The sequence below is a fragment of the Somniosus microcephalus genome, chromosome 1, assembly GCF_052327205.1.
Source record: "Somniosus microcephalus isolate GS21.2 chromosome 1, FLI_Smic_1.0, whole genome shotgun sequence".
Taxonomy (NCBI): domain Eukaryota; kingdom Metazoa; phylum Chordata; class Chondrichthyes; order Squaliformes; family Somniosidae; genus Somniosus; species Somniosus microcephalus.
In genome coordinates, this window is record NC_140987.1 from 89,751,384 (window position 1) to 89,770,412 (window position 19,029).

Consider the following 19,029-nt stretch of genomic DNA (forward strand, 5'->3'; position numbering starts at 1 on the left):
TGAGCTCTTTGGCCAATGCCCTTGTCCATCATCGCGCTGGGCTCCGAGCGCGTGTCTGTGGTTCTGCGGGTCTGTCAATCACAGCGAGAAAGGGACCGGGCGGGGGGGGCGAGCAGAGGGGGAAGCCGCCTGGCTTGTCTTCGCTGTCAGGTTGGGTTGAGCGAAAATCTGGCATATCTATTGAATAGTAAAAGCAGGCAGACGACTGAAGAAGCGATTTTTTTTCCGCAGTAACGCATTTTCACTGAATACAAAGAGCGAAAAAAAAAAGATTTTGGATTAACGTCGCACCTTTTTTTTTAAATGATAATGATTTATTGTTTTTTAGTATACAGTCGAACCACTCATTTTAAATTTTGTGCATCAAAATATTAGCTTCACCCTTCAGCTAAATCTTTGTTTTATAATGGAAAATGCCCTACTGTATTTACTGTTGGTAAGTTACAGCTGTTATTTTTGATTCCGATGCCTTTCCAGGTCACTTGTGTTTTCTTCGGTTGACTTATCAGTATACAAAGCAGCAAAAAGTGCAATGCGTTTTAATCGTAAAGATTGTGATTGCATTTTTGTGTGTGTGTTATAGTGAACAAATCAGGACTGCATAAGTGCAGACAGCTCCCGCTTTTTAAAAAGCAAATAGGGAACTGTAGATGGTTATTTCCCTTAATTGGCATCCCAAATGTCCCCCCTCCTCCAAGTCATCTTTCAACACTGTAATCCCATTCCTGCGAGATAATACTTGGCTTAGTTGTCCTTTCACGGACGTTGACAAAGCACATTTTTACCTGTTCATGTCTACAACGCAAAAGGAAAATTGGTAAAGCAAATCTACTGCCCCAAATGAGCCCTCGCTGTGGTCATTTTGAAAATGACTAAAACAAAGTTGCAGGCTTTAAAGGTTTCTATTTTGAATATAATGGCGAGATAGGTGCAGATAACTGGTTATTTTTCCATGATCCCAAATCCTCAAACAAAGCAGCAGTTTCTGCGAACACTGATGTTCAGAGGGCCGTTGAAGCAGCTCCGCGCCAATACACAATTCCATTTCTTAATTGATGGTGCACAAGCAACGTTCTCCTGCTGCTTTTACGGTACGTTAGATCATCTCAAAGAAATCCCATCAAATCATGACAGGTATGAAAAGGGCTTCTGGTTAACTGCTGGTGATATCACAGCGGGGGTATGACTATTCCTGTAATATTAGGACGGAATAACCTCATACCGTAATGAGGAAACGAACAAACTTACCCTTGAGCAAAATACGGTGGTATATTACATTTTATCAGAGCAGTTAATACACGCAAAGGCGTTTTAAACATAAAATTGTAAATCTATTGCTTCCCTGAACCTAGATTGTCAACAACCAAGCACAAGATAATGCAGACAAAAATTAATTTCAAATACCTTCCTAACACGAGGGTATAATTCACAACAGCTTGGGCTAAACGGTAGACGTGTACGGAGATGGACAACTGCGATACGGTGCATTTTATCTTGGGTGCAAACAAAGCACAGAGGCGATGTAATCAACCGGATGTTCATTTATACAGGTATAGGAACCGAGTGAAATCAAGCCTGGAATAACCTACCATTTGTTCAAGAGTAGCAGTGAAATTAAAATAAACTAATCTACATTCAATGGTGTTTTACAGAGTAGAACATAAAACTTTAATTGCATTTCCCACGCACATGTTTCTATTGTCCATTACTTTCCCACTATTGTTCTATCGATTCAAGTCAACGTGTTAACCATTTGCTCATCCTTGATATTTTTTACTTGGAACACACAAGTTTAAATAATGTCCCAGCTTTAGTCTTGAAAGCGATTACTGTCCCATACGGAATATCTAAAACGCCTTTGTAGATGAAGACTAATGTTAGTAGATACAATATTGGTAGGAGCACCTTTCCAAAACTAAACAACAAAGACAAAGATTCAAAAACAAACATCTATGTAACAAAAGTAAGATGTACTTAAATACAGTTTTCTTATCTTGCAGTCCATAATGGAAACTAGTTCCTTTATTCTCACCAAGGCAAAATGGCCTATAAATATAACACACTCAGACGGTAAGTCGTTTCCATTAACTACTTCAAGAAAGGTAGGTGTGTTCTGAAGCATTGTTTTCATGGAGGGGCCCCTTTCGTCTTTGCTGATATTTACCAACTGATAACTATACATGGTATCTCAATTTTAGACGTCCTGCCATGGCCAATTAAAGCTTTACAAGGAAAGTTTTCCAACTGTCCCGTGTTCAGAAGGAGTTTAGTCACCACGGGTGAAAAATGTGATCAACAAATGTTGTTTCATAGAAAATGACAAAGGTTTCTGCTCTTTGCATCCAATTGGAATACGGTCTGAAAGTCGGGTTACTGTCACAAAAATAAATTCAATACAAACATTTCCCTTCAGATTTACTTTCTTATGCAGTCAGTCATTTATTCCCTTTACGTAAGGATTAAGCATGTATTTCAAACCTTCTGTACGATTAACGTTCGGTGTTACTCCAAGCCTTTACTCCTAGTCCACCCACAATCCTCTGCACTGATAGACCCTTCATCGTGTATGTGGCTATGTAACTTTTAACCAAGTCATTCTACATAATGCTTTAAAATGCATTTGTGACTAGATTTACAATTGAAGATCACCTTCGTGACATGTCTTAAATTGAATACTGTCCACGTTTCCTAATTTAACCTATAAATGTCCAGCCGCCTATATGAGTAAGTAGTATCTGCGTGCGGAAATGAATTTTGCTTTTACACCGACCATTGAGACCCATCCCATAATTTACACAGAAAAATCCATTAGTTCGAAAATTGTAACCCATCCAAACATTCAAGTACATGGCGACGAGAAATTTAGAAACTTTCCAGTGTTTGTCTCCAAATGTAGCATTGAAGTTAAGATGAAGCTACAAACCTTACTAACCGGTTTTCACTTCAGCGCCACATTCATTTTACCGTTTGGTAACCAGTTTTTTTTTCACTTTGGAGAATGAATATAATGGAAAATTGCAATGCTTAAAAGACATAGGAGAACCGTATAGAACTGTATACACATATGTAAACCGCAAAACTCGGAACTTTATTGAATGTCTTGTGATTATTATACAGCCGTGGGTGTCCCAATGAGTTAACGTGTGCAGATTCGGCGTAACAAGTACATTAACACAACTTGAAATCGTCTTCACTTTCCGATTGATGCGCACCAGGTGGACCTCCTGCTGATTGAACAATGTCAATTGATTTCGATTTAATTCTGTATTAATTAGAATATTGATACAAATAATTATTCGTGCCTCACTTTTTTATAAATGTACAGAAGTTGTACTTATAATTCCGCAAGCAGGTCCTTCCATTTACTATACCATCCCCATTTACTAAGATTTCGGTAATCAGAAAGATTTTAGTCACCTGATTTATTGCGTTGTGATCGTACAAAATTCCTGAAGGGCGAGGTTGTATATTTTTTCCCAAGGATTTCGTGGTTATTAAATACATACAATAACGTTTCGGGGAGATTTTAGAAGTTACAGAAAAGAAGTGAATTCGTGTGCGTAGGGTACCAGAATGGGAACATGTGTTTAATCAACTGTTCACTATTTCAAAGTATAGCCTCCTTGCAAAGTAATAGGGTTTAACTACACAAGTCGTTGCGAGTAAAAATGTGTTCACCAAATGCACTCAACACGATCAAGCTAATAGCTGAAACTGAGAACTAAATGTATAACGAATTGTCAAGGTCAATAGCTTTCAATTGGTTGGTTGTGTGCAGCTTTTGTGATCTCCTTTCAAGTCACTTAGAGCTGAAGTACAAAATGGCGGCAGCATAGACAGACAGGCTATTTCATTTTGGATAGATAGACCAGTCTGGCCCTGTGCATTGCAGTCATAACAATGAGTGTTATCTAAACAAAAGCAGCAGTGTAGTCAAGCTTTAACAACGGTAAATATGATCCATTGACTATCATTCAGATAGCATTTCGCCAAACAGAACAAACTATACAAATGTTCTTGTAGTTATTCTCAAATACCTTTATTGTTTCTTGGTCGAAACGAGCACTTACGATATCTGAACAGAAAGCATTTTAAATCAAAGTAAATTGCGTATTTCCATAAAGCACGTAAAAGGCGCTAGTCTCTGTTACCATACTTTCAAGCTAACACCTCAGGACTGAACCTGTTTTCTAAAGAGCATAGAGGCTCAGAGACATAAATCACACATACAGGACGTGCACAGTGAAGAATTTGTAGGTTTTCAAATATGATTAGTATTCAAGACCACGATCAACGGCTAAGAAGCCTTGCTTTGGACATTTAGTATATGCACTTTACCACTTGTACTTGCGGATCAGTGGGATTTTATGCCTCTGCTGTTTAACCCTGGCCATAGCATCCAGATGTTTGAGAATGTAATTCCTTGCACTTCCAGCTCGCCACAAAATAAGGAATCTTGTCGTGAATATGATCTGTTTACAATTTTGTCTTCGTGACAAATTACAACCCCGAGGAATCACATTTAGGCTGTCACTTTGACTTTGTTTGTTACCCGTATAGACATTTAAGATGTATTGATTACCAATTGTGACCTTTAGCCCGACTGTTAAATGCTTATTTTAAGTAATTAGCAACTGTTTGGCTTGTGGAAAAGCGTCCTACGTTGAATCAATGCGAAATGTGCTGCTGCTAGTCGGTGGTTTATTGTTGTAGCGGGATGGATATGTACTGTATACTACAGATACAACCAACATTTTAATTTAGACTATAATTTTAAATTATAGTGCGCAGCTTTCTTTTAGTTTAGGGCCAATTGTCACCGAAATTCAGCTTGACCGCCAGATTTTTTGACAATTTACTGTTTTACAAAACGTAGGCACGTTGCATGGAAAGTTCTAGCATTGCGAGAAAGAGACTGTTACGTGAATTTTATTTAGGGAAGTTATTGCTTAAAGCCTCCCCTCCCCTCTGACGGTCATTAAGAAAGACTCGGTTGTGGTGGGTCTCGGACACACAATAATTAAAATTAGTATTCGATGTTATTTTTAGGGAATTAAGAGTTTTACGATTGCAAACTGATAACGCTTCTTGAACGCCCTAGTCCTTATGACTTTGCAGTGATTGTTATCGACAGAGGTTTAATTAATTTTCCGATTTTGCATTTAAATTAATGCATTTCCGCGGAAGATATGCGCTGTCGTTGTAGTGCAGTATTTAGTAACATCAATCAATCATTCTATCAACCCTTTTTGTCTTCAGATCAAATGCTTTCAGAAGGGAGCAAGTGATAGCACCGGGGCGTAATAACAAAGCTACACTATATCAAAAGCCGACTAGGGTCCGGCGAGAGGCAGCAGCCATAGGAACAGCTGTCTTATCAGCAGACTGCAGCGATGGAGATGACTCAAGAGGTCCTCCACAGATAATCACTTAAATAGGTTTGCAATGCACCAAACTTCACGCTTGATAAGACCTGCCCATGGTAACAACAGCACCGATCCAGCTCCTGCTACTTTATCTCCACTGCAAATTAAGAAATTGAAATTCGGGTGGTAAGAGGGAAGGCTTTCTCGATAAAATAAATGTAAAAGCTATAAAACAAACGGATTCGGTTCATATAACCACATTGGTGTTCAAAGGGGAGTGGGCAGAATAAAAAAGATTTCGACACAAATGATTCGCTTTCACAGCTGATTACGTTTTAGTCTGGCTACCAGAGTGAGTTTACTGGTTTAAAAAACAAATGAAATTCCCTTTTACCTGTACTATTTCCAGTTATGGAAATACAGATTGTGTCTCTTCTGCTATTGGGATGCAGTGTCTATGTTGTGACCCCGCCCTCCTATGAATGTGTTTAATGGGTTATATATGCACATAGATTGCAGTTTTGCTGAACGATTTTTGTCAAGTCGCCATATAATTAAAATCAATTTTCTCTTTTGTTTCAGATCATCTAATGTAGCTATTTTCAAAACCAGCCTTGTCTACACACTGAACTCTGATGCAGCGGCAGTCGACTTTTGCGTTTGCGCATGTATGTTTGTATATTTTTTAAATAGCTTTACTGTTCTGTGGGTATAAATTTTAAAGTATATAAACAGAAAGCTTCGCAAAGAACAATTAATTCAGAAGTTTATTTCACGCCAGAGGGACATCTACAGAATTCATTTATGCCTACAGCATCCATGAGTTATTGTACTTTCCTTAAATAAGAGATAAAAGTCGATTTTACTGTGCATTATAGGGTGCCATTTATGTAGGGGGCGCGAGGCACTATCAAACTGCTCAGTCAGTCTTTGAAAATATGCCAGCTATCGTATTTGCTTTGGATAAGGCAGATTCTCAAGGTCAGACATAACTATACCGCCCTACTAACCACAGAACACTGAGATCAAGTGTCTGTCTCAGCACTGGTTCAACTGATACCGACACATGTAGTTCTCTGACCCAATTCACTGCACAATATTGTCGCTATGTTTTCAAGCGTATATTGCTAGATCAAAACAGAATAACATACATGTTTTATCTTTTGTGTGTACTATCTTGATGCCATAAAATCTTTCTATATATGTTATCTGAACTTTAACGTACATTTGCAGATTCGACATTACTTGAAGGAAACGTATTTACCTTTTCAATTGAATTAGATACTTTAAAACATTACATAAAGAAAATGGAGGTGATAAATTATTGCATCATTCCCCAAAGTAACCCATTAATTACCAATGGTGTCAAAAGTAGAAAAGACATATTTCCTCTTTCGCCTGCAAACAATTTGTACAATGCTAAAGGCGGAAAACAAACTCTTCCAGTTGAAGAACCCTCAACTTCCTCCCTACATTTGGCTGATGATGTATCTGACCCGACAGAATACCTTCCCCTCCAAATACACCACTGGTTCCAAACTACAGTAGCTGTCTGTCTGTCCTCAACTGTGTGTCAGTCTGATGAATACGGAGATAATGAAGAAGCAAATAAGCTGCTTCATCTAGTGTCTTTGTGGTGTTTTCACAAAGCTGCAATCAGCATCTATTTGGGCCTCTTAGACGCAATAATTACAATCATTCGAGTACCTGTTGGGTTAAAAAAGTGAAAAGGCATATACCTTATCTATTTGTAGAGTATGTTGATTACCACAACGATTTGAGTGTCTGCACTAACGCGGCTTTTAATAGCAGAAATTGTTACGCCAGTCCCTGTCAGAATTATAGGAAGGGAAAAAACTGCAAGCACCCCATGAAATTTCATCTCATATCACTCTATGCTTAAAAGGTGCAAATTGTCTGGGAGCAATTGAGAAAATCCATTAAAGAACATTGTCACAGAAATTGAGTTCAAAAAGTCAAGTGTGGTTGTTTTCAGGTATTAGCATGTTCTTGTTTTTGTTTAAGTTTTCACATTTCAATCACATCTAAATTGCATCTTGGCAATTGGAGCAGTGTTACTGAACAATGCGTAGCATGATTCTGAAATATTTCCCAAAGAGACTGTGATTGAAGACTGGCGGATGGGAGGTAATGGGAATAATTGTTGTAAAATGCCTCTCGACAGCCCCAAGTGCTCAGCAGCGTACTCAGTTACTTGGCTACCACAGCTTTAGATGCTAAGCCAACAAGTATTTTCCCGAACATCAGCTGGATGAAATGTGACTTAGCCATTATAACCATTTCACTTGGTCAAAGGCAGTCAACTTTTGGGTCACCTAATGTGGAAGAGAAATGTAGTTGTTAGTGGGAAGGGGACGCCAGCTGCAGTTAGGAATGATTGATATAAACGTGCACATATTGCACAGTAGGAGAACTTTAATGGCGAGTAATTCTTAATATACTTAGAACGTTAATGTCTTATTTCATTTTTATTGTAAAATGTCGATCAAATATACAGTTGTTTCATAATTTGAACGAGAGAATTTTAGGTTATTGCTTTGTTAATTGGGACCAGTAGTAATTCCTGTCAGTTAGAGCTGTCCATAGTTCTGAAAGAACGAGTGAATCTCTGTATGCACCAGTTTCGCCTTTATATTTTCTGGCATGCACATTTCCGGTTATTTAATGAGCTAACGTCTCAACGACCCCCAATGCAATTACAAAACTAATGTGTGATCTGCACCTTACCGCACATAACTAGACCGGAGAAATATTAGCTGATGTCGATTGTAATATTTAGAAATACTTTTATTAGGAAAAAAATGGAAGCATGTATATTTAATATACTGTTTGAGCACAATATATTTTGTAGCAACTGAGTTTCTGAAGACTTGTTTTAAACATAAAATGTTTGTTAGAGATATGGTAATACCGAAATGACACTGTCGCATCATTCAACGTCTTATGCGTTAGGTTCATTACACAATTATACAAAAATATTGCAAAATAATACTGCATACCCACTTAAATTTTTGCAAGCAAACCGTTATCTAGTCATTAATACTTTGCGACTATTTCATGGTAGTCTGTGTCAAAATTCACTATTAGAAACAGAAAGTGAAGTTCGGGAGTTAAAAAGGACACAAAATTGTACTGCTTTACTGGCTGATTGTGACTAAACATATTCCCAATCCAGCCCAAAGAACGTATAAAGTTAAAATCGTATTCTATTAATTTTTTTCTCCGATAGGTTGAGATAAGAATATACAAATGTGCTACAGGGAACGAGAATCATGTTAAGACCTCCCACCTCCTCCCTACCCCCTAAACGTTCAATTCTGCCCAGATGCGTCTGAATAGAAATAGGATTTCAAGTTTCTGATAATTAAAGGAACCTCGCTTTTGTACAGATCCCGAAGCTTATTTGTATTCATCGACTGTAACCCAAAGTCATAACTTTCATATGTCATAGCCTACAACTTCACACAATTTTCTAATTTATTGCTTATTGAGAAGAACTCCCTACGGTTTTCAAATGTTTTATCAACAATATAAATTAAGCACTGTTAGTTAATTACATACAAGTATGATCTAAATTGAGGCCTTAAACATACAACTATTTAACTTCATAATTATGATCAGTTCAGCCAGCGATTGATATTGGGATATTATGAAATGCGGATTGCACCAAGTGGGAGGAATGGTGTTATAAGTCAAATGTTTCGATTCATAAATATTTATTTACAAGTGGTTAATATGTCCTTTTAAAATATACTCGGTTGTTGGCAAAGAAATATTAAAATGATTATTCGCAGCTCGTTCAGTTGCTTAAACTAAATAAAAACTACATGTAAAGTTAATTCGCCCGTGACACGGAAAAGATAATACCGTACATTGATTTATTCAACCACTGTGGGCTAGGTGAATCTCACAATTATACAAAAAAATGCAAAATAATGCTATTTCAAGCAAAACCTCATCGTCATTAATATTTCGCGTAACCATTTCATGGTAACCAGTGCCTTTATTAAATTCACTTTATTAAAAGCAGAATCATAAGTTCGGGAGTGGAAAAAAAAAAGTTGGTACTGCATTACTCTCTGATTATGACTAAACATTATGACTGTAAAGGGAGCTGGTCTGGCCTCCACCAAAACTTCTTATCGTTTACATGTGCATGACCTATTCAACGAAGACCGAGGAATGGAAACACTCTAGGTTTTACTTTAAACACATTTACAATAGTTTATTTTTATTTTATACTTCACTGGCACAAACAGGATACAGAAACTGGCATAATGGGCTTAGGGCCAAGTGAGAGTCGAAAATCCAGTTTTCAAACTCCAGAACAAAACTGAAAACTGTCACTTTTGTAGAGGTCCTCTACCGCACGTCTATACCCTGTTGCAATTGCCTTTCATTATTATACCAAGAACGACTATATTATTGTAGAAAATTGTGTTTCTCTTGTCCAGTTCTAGTTACTTAGACAATGCTCTTTTTTCGCTACCAAAACGTTTGTTGAAATGCATCTAGTCAGCACCTGATGCAAATTAAATTCGAAGTGCCATTGTTTTTTTCCGCATTTATCGCCAGGCCTGTCAGTCTCAGTACACTAATTGAATGGAGGCAACCTCCTTCCCTTAAATGAAGCCAACTTGTTCAACTCGCAGCTAAATGGATCCAAAGTATGGGCTTCTACTTAAACGCTCTGCTCATATGGAATAACGCAGTACCTTAATTAAACTGTTCTACAAGAGAGTTATATTTAGAATAACCGTCTGAAATTGAAGGCCTTTTGGAATTAATTAACTAATTGTAGGATACATTTCATTTGTGCAAGCGATTGCAACCATGGCTTTATCGGCTTTTACAGTAAATACTATTTGAGCTATTTTCCAGAAGTATCTAATAACCACACCAAACGTTATAGTTAAAAAAAAAAAAAAATACATATTACCTCAAGTAATAGAATGTCTATCTTCGAATATTCTACAAGTTCGTAGTAATCAGATGTAGTTATTTTGACGACCTGTGCTGGGAGATATTGATCTAGTCAGTGGGTCCTGGGGAAGTCTAGATCCAATAACCGAGTGGGTGAAACAGTTGGTTGTATCGGAGAAAAGGGCACGGAGTCTCAGTTAAATGTGCCATGTTTGTGAAATTTATTAGCTTTTTTTTTCCAGAGGGCGAGCGGCACTCGGCAGCAGCAGTTTCATTTTCCTTTGTAATAGCTTGGTTTAAATGGTCTGATTAGAAGGGAGTTGGATGGCACCATTATTTGTGCAAAAAGCGAGGGAGCAGGTGCAGAAGCGCTGTGGATCGATTTAGCTGTGCACAGATAAAATAAGAAATCAAGGATTTACACATCCTTCTTGGCACCTCTTCACAGCAGCAGAAGATTAGAAGGAGACTTTCATGACAACAAAAAGGGCATAGTTGAATTGTAGACTGGCTTACCTGTTTCTCTGTTAAAGTGCAATAAAAATGATTTATACGGTAATTTTTACTGTTTGTGTTGACATCCAGCTAACACAGGCTAGGATGAAATACAATTACGCAATGAAAATGTTAAAATGCTCCAATGCCTTTTTTTTACATATATGTTCGTGAATGTAAACAACCAAAGATATGCACTTTGCATTTATTGCCAAAGGCTACATAATAAGTCAGAATTTGGCATTTCACGCTGTCAAGAATTAGTTAAATGAAATTACACAACTCGTGCTGCAAGTAAGACGACCTGCATTTATTTTTGTACTAGGTTGAGATCCATCTTAATATATTTATCATAAGACTGCAGCAATACATCTGAGATCTTTTAATAAGATCAATCGCAATGTTGCTTAGACAGTGCAAAAGATCTCAATCAGAGGGTGCGAAAACTGCATTAATTAGTATGACATGTTACAGCTTTGACGATAGCCATATTGTACTGAGTATATAAGGAGCAGATTGGAATCAGGCAGCAATACAAAAATACCGTGACTATTTAGATACTAAATAAAATATTTTTACTTAACTATGCTTTGTAAATTATGTTTTAAAAGCAGCCTAAACGCTTGTGATAACTAAACATGTCATCAGAAGTAAAACGTTCTTTGATTTGATTGGTTCGGGACAAGGCAAAGACATAGGTCGCATAAAAATCATGCTGTATTTATTTTATGTAATGCTGAGTTTAGACGGATGAATTTTTGACTTCTCCCTCCTCGTATATACAAAGGTGCTGATCTAGGACATTAGATATGCCTGCCTGGCTAACATACGTTATTTTAAGTCCAAATTGAAAGTTTCTTACCCTTGGGTGCCAGCAAATGGACATTTTTGGCTAGCATCAGCTGATGAGATTTATGTTAGAATGAAACCAATGGAATTACAGTAATATTATTCAAGATGTTAGCAAAGTAAAAGTTGTAGATAACCCAAGTATACCATGATATTAAATTACATTTTTGGACAATCCTGCTTAGAATCCTTTGTAAGAACGTAAATTGAAGGATGCACTCACTGCCATCCTGGAGTTATTCATTAAGATATGCCTGGTTAAAGTGGATGGAAGGGCACTTGCTTATCAATTTTCATTCTCTGATTCTTTAGCTCATAAATGGAAGCCCATATCCCAACAGTCAATGGCATAGTCCCCATGTGCATCAATGTACTGCTTCACTGGACAATGTTGCCCTTTAGTGAGAATTACTGTAATTGTCAATCACCAGACCCAAAATGAGATGGTGGGGGAGAGATTTCACCCGTTTGCTATCTGATATCTCACTTCTGATGCTTGGGTTCTGATAGGATCATGTTAAATATTACACATCTCTGAAGTGAAACAGATTTATGTAATCTCCACTGCAGGTAGTGTAAACAGAGTCGTCTTCTGCTCAAATCTACGTTATTACCTGACCTGGGAGTTCATCTTGGTGATAGTGGGTGCAAGTGGACAGAATGACCTAAGGTGATAGTGGGTGCAAGTGGACAGAATGACCTAAATGAGCATCAGTCATCTCAATTGTAAAGAAGAAAACATATTTCAATTTTTATTTAGGTCGCATGAAAATTTAAAGGGCAAACTACCAACTCATTCTTAGAGTGCTGTTAATGCCATCCTTGAGTTATTCCTTAGAATATACCTGACAACAGTGGGATACCCTTACCAATTTTAATTCCCTGATTCTTCAGATCACAAATGGAAGCCCATGTCCCAACAGTCGATGGCATAGCCCACATATGCACCAACATATTGCTTCAGTGGGCAATGTTTGTTGACCTTTTAAATGTGAGAATTATTGTTATTGTCAATCACTAGTCCCAAAATGAGATGGAGGGTGAGGGATTTGCTCTGTTTTCTATTTGTAGCATTATTCATACAACTGTTTAGAGTTATGTCTGAAATACAGAGAAAATGTTCCCGCTAAGTATTAAATAACAATCCTATGTATTTTTCATAGACGCCTTCAAAATAGAGAATTTAACAACATTGGGGTTGATACCCTAATTTGAAGATTAAAGTTAAGGCACTGTAGAAAGTGGTGTGACACCAAATACATTGACCTACCATCCATACAACTGCTGCAAATTGTTACACACTACATCCATTCAAAAATGAGTTTGAATTCTTAAAGTACTGCAAGCCAGATATGTCACCAATGTTAATGAACTTGCCATCATATGCTGATAGCAGCAAAGAATACTAGGATGACAGCAGATCTCCACTACTTCATAATATAAGATCTCTCATGTTTTATTCATATGAAACTTTGGATAAATCAATATTTCATTAGTTTAAATTTGTCCACTATTAGCTGGATTCTTAAAGAATTCTTCTGGTCTTTGTGATGGGACAAATACTATATGGAGATAATTACTCATTTCAAATGCAGGCAGCAATGGAACTGCCTGTTCAAAATCTAATCTGATCAAGTTTGATTGGGCTACTACTTCCGGTCTCTGAAATGCTAAAAGCACATGAAACTTATAGGTGCCCATTGTACTTTCTCTGTTCCTGAACTGCAAACTAATCGAATCATTGGCCCTTTGAAGCAAAACACGTATTTTTTTTTGTAGACTCCAATTAGACAGGTTCCAATTGCTCAGCTAAGTCACAGAATGCAAAATTCTAGATTGATTTATTGAGACCATTTTTCCTCTAGCTAATGCCCTTTGTGCACCCATTTCATGGACTATGAGGGAGAGGAAAAGGAGCGGAGTCCTAGAACACCTTCTGGCATGCAGTTCCAGCTGGCCAGGTATGGGTGCAGGAAGCTCCAGCTTAAAACAGGTAGGAGCTTCATTATAATATTTATTTGATGCGGGAACACTTTTTTGATGCCTCCTATGTCTCTATCTGCCTTTAATGCCAGTTGTGCGACAATTGAACATTAATGTCCATTGTAACTGCACACCCAGAGTTGCTGGACACTAAGCAGTACAGGTAAGTCAATTTAAATGGCAAAACAAATTTTTTCAGCAGTTTTGAGGCCATTCCTGGCCTGGACTCCATTTTTTTAAATCTCTTGACACTTAGGTTATCGTGCACCTTTGTGCAAGTTGTTTTACTTTATTTTTGTCTGTAGCAGAATTACGATCATCAATGAACTTCCCAATGGAAATCCCCTTGTCTGAGATATTGGGCAGTAAAGGAGATCCCTTGATAGGATGCCAGACAGTTCAGGGTGCATGATAAGTGCTCTGTGTCTACCCACTAGTAGCCATACTTCTGCATCAACAGGCAGAGATGACCAAACCTCATTTTGGCAAATGAGTGCATGTAGAGGCTCTGACTCTCAGGAAAGTAATGACAGCACTCCTGATGACACAAAAAAGTGTGAAGAGCTGACTAACCATTAAGCTGGCTGGTTTTCCATAAAGAGATCAACTACAGCATATTATCCTTTTTGCGGTATTGCAGGAAACAACAACAACTTGTATTTATATAGTGCTTTTAATGTAGTAAAACGTCCCAAAGCACTTCACGGGAGTTATCAACACTGAGCCACATAAGGACATATTGGGGCAGAAAAGAGGTAGGTTTTAAGGAATGTCTTAAAGGAGGAAAGAGAAGTAGAGAGGCGGAGAGGTTTAGGGAGGAAATTCCAGAGCTTAGGGCCTTGGCAACTGAAGGCACGGCCGCTAATGGTGGAGCGATTAAAATTGGGGATGCTCGAGGCCAGAATTGGAGGAGCACAGATATCTCGGAGGGTTGTAAGGCTGAAAGAGATTAGAGATAAGGAGGGGCAAGGCCATGGAGGGATTTGTAAACAAGGATGAGAATTTTAAAACCGAGGCGTTGCTTAACCAGGAGCTAATGTAGGCCAGCAAGCACAGGGTTCATGGGTGAACGTGACTGGTGCAAGTTAGGACATGGGCAGCCGAGCTTTTGATAACCTCAAGTTTACAGAGCGTAGAAAATGGAAGGTCGGCCAGGAGTAATTTGGAATAGTCAAGTCTAGAGGTAACAAAGTCATGGATGAGGGTTTCAGTATGTCAGCTGGTCATCAGCCAACAAAGCTGTACCCATCAAGAAACTACCAACCATATTTGCAGACATTGTCACACCTTTTTGAAACACCTATGGGGAAGTCATTGGTTGTCATCTTCCAAAATTCCATAGATTCTAGAACAGTTCCCGCAGATTGGAAGGTAGCAAATGTAACCCCACTATTTAAGAAAGGAGGGAGAGAGAAAACTGAAAACTACAGACCAGTTAGCCTGACATCGGTAGTAGGGAAAATGCTAGAATCTATTATTAAGAATGTGGTAACAGGGCACTTAGAAAATAATAATGGGATTGGGCAGAGTCAACACAGATTTATGAAAGGGAAATTGTGTTTGACAAATCTGTTAGCGTTTGTTGAGATTGTAACTAGCAGAATAGATAAGGAGCAGCCAATGGATGTGGTGTATTTGGATTTACAGAACGCATTTGATAAGGTGCCACACAAGAGGTTAATAAACAAAATTAGGGCTCATGGGATTGGGAGAAATATACTAGCATGGATTTGAGGATTGGTTAATGGACAGAAAACGGAGAGTAGGAATAAACGGGTCATTTTCAGGTTGGCAGGCTGTAACTAGTGGGGTACCGCAAGGATCCGTGCTTGGGCCTCAGCTATTCACAATCTACACCAATGATTTGGATGAGGGGACCAAATGTAATATATCCAAGTTTGCTGAAGATACAAACGTGGGTGAGAATGTACGCTGTGAGGAGGATGCAAAGAGGCTTCAAGGGGGTACAGACAGGCTAAGTGAATGGGCAAGAACATGGCAAATGGAATATAATGTGGAGAAATGTGAAGTTATCCACTTTGGTGGGAAAAATAGAAAAGCAGAGTATTTTTTAAATGGTCAGAGATTAGGAAATGTTGGTGTTCAGAGGGACCTGGGTGCCCTTGTACACAAATCACTGAAAGTTAACATGCAGGTACAGCAAGCAATTAGGAAAGTAAATGGTATTTTGTCCTTTTATTACAAGATTAAAGATGTCTTACTGCAATTATATAGGGCCCTGGTGAGACCACACCGAGTATTGTGTACAGTTTTGGTCTCCTTACTTAAGGAAGGATATACTTGCCATAGAGGGAGTGCAATGGAGCTTCACCAGACTGGTTCCTGGGATGGGGGGCTTGTCTTATGAGGAGAGATTGAGTAGATGAGGTTTATATTCTCTGGAGTTTAGAAGAATGAGAGGTGATCTCATTGAAACATACAAAATTCTTACAGGGCCTCACAGGGTAGATGCAGGGAGGATGTTTCCCCTGGCTGGGGAGTCTAGAACCAGGGGCTACAGTCTCAGAATAAGGGGCCATTTAGGACTGAGATGAATGAGGAGAAATTTCTTCACTCAAAGGGTGGTGGATCTTTGGAATTCTCTACCCCAGAGGGCTGTGGAGGCTCAGTCATTGAGTATATTCAAGACAGAGATCTATAGACTTTTGAATATTAAGGGAATCAAGGGATATGGTGATAGTGCAGGAAAGTGGAGATGAATGGCAGAGCAGGCTCAAATGACCAAATGGCCTACTCCTGCTCCTATTCCTTATGTTCTTCTCGAGGGCAATTAGGGATGGGCAATAAATGCTGGCCTTGCCAGCGACACCCACATCCCATAAACAAATTTTTTAAAAAGTCTCTAGACACGGGTCAACATAGAACTAGTTGCAAAACTCCTATCTATTGTGAGGACACCTGTTGCCAGGAAGCACCATAGGGTTGCCATTGCCAGTGACAAATCCAGCCAGCTGCAGAAACCATTAGCTTATTTTCCCTTAATGTTTAGCTGTCACTTCTTAATATCCTGGCCCTTTAACCTTGACATAGACTGCTAATGGGTTCCGATGCCTTTTGTGCTTTTCTGAAGGCTTGCAGAATTTTAATTCCCCAACCCAATTGTGACACTCCTTTTTAATTCTTCCCATCCCTTTTAAATGTTACTTACACACAATCTTTTGTTCCACACTACTGCACTACTTACATTTATCCCAGTTTGCATTTTGTTCTGTGAATAATGGTGCATGAGTTGACTCAGGAAATTTGAGCTATTAGCATTTTACCATTCAGGTAGTATTAGCACCAGTTCTTAACCTGTTAGACATGATATGCACCAGTAAAGGAAAATGGGTCATATTATAGATGATGGGCCTATCAGAAGTCACCTTGAATGGAAGACAGCTAAGAGATATTTTTCCCACCTCGCACTAGTGGGGAACCTTGCCTACAAGAGTGTATATTATGTATTTGCACTCCCAGATCTCTGTTCCTTCACACGCTTCAGCATCTTTCCTTTAAGTGTCAGGATTAAAAAAAGAACTCTTTTTGCCCAAGTCTAAATCATCTATGAACACAAGGTCCACAGTAAAACACGCAAACCAAAACCAAAGATACTGCAGTTTAACTGAGTAAATTATTATTTGCCTCTCCAATGCCTGCATCAATCCTTCTGCTTTTCCATTACATGCTTATTTGAAAGCCATTAATGTAACATGGTCATTCATGTATTAACAAATGAGTTGCCTTCATCCATCTCTGCTTTATTCAGTGCTGAGTCTGTAACAGTGTTGGAAGAGGACACTCAATCTTCAGGTGAGGGAGAACAGATAACAGCCGCAAACTCATGTAATTTAGCTACTAAATCTCAGTGTACAACCAACCGATGGGAAGAGCTTAAATCTGTTCCTTGGTCCTTCACAGGATTTTCTCTGAAGTACACTATCCAAGTTAAGAGTCGACAGCAACAAACCAGGGAACACATCAGATATGAGATGGATGCTGACCATTCAACAAACCTGCCACCACCATCTCGGACTCTGATGCAGCAAACTAATTACCTATTGCATCAGGCCATGTAAATGTGGTTTAAAAAATCTTGTTAGATTGCATAACATTATGTATTTGGATTGTGTACAGATGATGGAATAAATTGGTTTTATCTTCACACTGGTCTGAAAGCAGCAGTTTTCTTTCATTCTATTTTGGGCTTTTCTCCAGGAGTTTTGAGCCAATATATAGATCGTCTATGATCAAGAAGGTCCCTGACTCTCAGCATTTTTTTAATGTTGGATCCTCCCAAAGCTAAATAGGCTTTGTAAATCTGTAAACAGACAAACACCGATTTAAGTTAGAATTGTACACTTTAATAAAATTGTATTCTTATTTTTTAAATCACCCTTTAACAGTCACACACATTGTTCCTGCAGTGAACAGAATTAGTGTGGCTTTTCAAATGGTGTTGATAAAAATGCAATTATTCTTGCAGTAGTTTTGATTTATTTACAGTTATAGCTGGCTGTAGTGTGGGTAACTGTTTATATTTATATTGCTTTTACAACAGAAGGAAATATTTACCTGTAATTTACAGTACCTCAAATAAAAGATGTAATTTTTCTTAGCTTGGTTTTCAATTTAATCTTTTCTCATTCTTGCCATATTTCAACTCCATTTCACATCTGGATGTGATGCTTACCTATTCTCTCTGGGTGTAATTGTAACAGCTCTTGAAACATTCACATGTTGCACTTTTGGTTTATGGATTTATCTATCTATCGAAATTACATGGAATTACATAGAAATTACAACATGGAAACAGGCCATTTGGCCCAACTGTGTTGGTGTTTATGTTCCACATGAGCTACAACCAATGTTCCCTGTAATTTTGTTTTCATGTGCAGTCCCTTTTAAATTTGCTGCAGCAGTCGTGCACATGCGGTTTCTTTTCCAGCGGAACAATTGGTAAGCGGCCTGTGTGGGACCTCCCATCGATGCGTTCCCACGCAGCTTGGGGGGAACATTGGCTACAACCCTAATCCCATTGACCTGTCTTTCCATATTCCTTTTCTTTAACCACATATCTAATCTATTCTTAAATATTGACACAATCGCTGCTTAAATTACTAACATTTTACACATCCTCAACACCTTGTGTAAAATAAAAGTTTCTCCTGCTCTCTGTCCTAAATCTCTCATTAAATTTTATATCTGTCAGCTCATTCTAGACCCCTCAACCATTGGAAAGTTAGTTTCTATCTATTCTGTCCCATCCCTTCAAAATTCACCTCATCATCTCCTCTGTTGCAATGAAAATTGCCCTAATTTTTCAAGTCTTTACATATTTGTATTTCCTCATACCAGGCAGCATCCTAATGAATGCTTTAACATTCCTTGG

General features: G+C 38.3%; 1 protein-coding gene across 16 annotated transcripts; it reads left to right on the forward strand.

Annotated features, from left to right (window-relative positions):
- Positions 1–95: 95 nt before the first annotated feature.
- On the forward strand, positions 96–17,802 carry LOC147124230 (uncharacterized). 16 transcript variants are annotated; one of them, XM_085984085.1, is made up of 6 exons: positions 96–436; positions 5,260–5,438; positions 5,949–6,034; positions 13,520–13,615; positions 17,407–17,450; positions 17,559–17,802. In XM_085984085.1, exons 4-6 carry the CDS (start codon positions 13,545–13,547, stop codon positions 17,714–17,716), a joined length of 273 nt encoding a protein of 90 aa, XP_085840211.1. In that variant the 5' UTR covers positions 96–436; positions 5,260–5,438; positions 5,949–6,034; positions 13,520–13,544; the 3' UTR covers positions 17,717–17,802. The 16 variants fall into 16 exon arrangements, with proteins under 16 accessions (XP_085840211.1, XP_085840227.1, XP_085840215.1 ...); XM_085984089.1 differs by lacking the exon at positions 96–436 and adding an exon at positions 722–1,091; XM_085984096.1 differs by lacking the exon at positions 96–436 and adding an exon at positions 3,293–3,394.
- Positions 17,803–19,029: the final 1,227 nt, after the last annotated feature.

Excerpts from the sequence above, each read along its gene's own strand:
- LOC147124230 (XM_085984065.1), top strand. The coding sequence starts at position 1,465 with ATGGACAACTGCGATACGGTGCATTTTATCTTGGGTGCAAACAAAGCA. Across the intron at positions 6,035-13,519 it reads CGACTTTTGCGTTTGCGCAT|CTAATGCCCTTTGTGCACCC; the intron begins GTATGTTTGTAT and ends TTTTTCCTCTAG. Across the intron at positions 13,616-17,558 it reads ATGCAGTTCCAGCTGGCCAG|GATTTTCTCTGAAGTACACT; the intron begins GTATGGGTGCAG and ends GGTCCTTCACAG.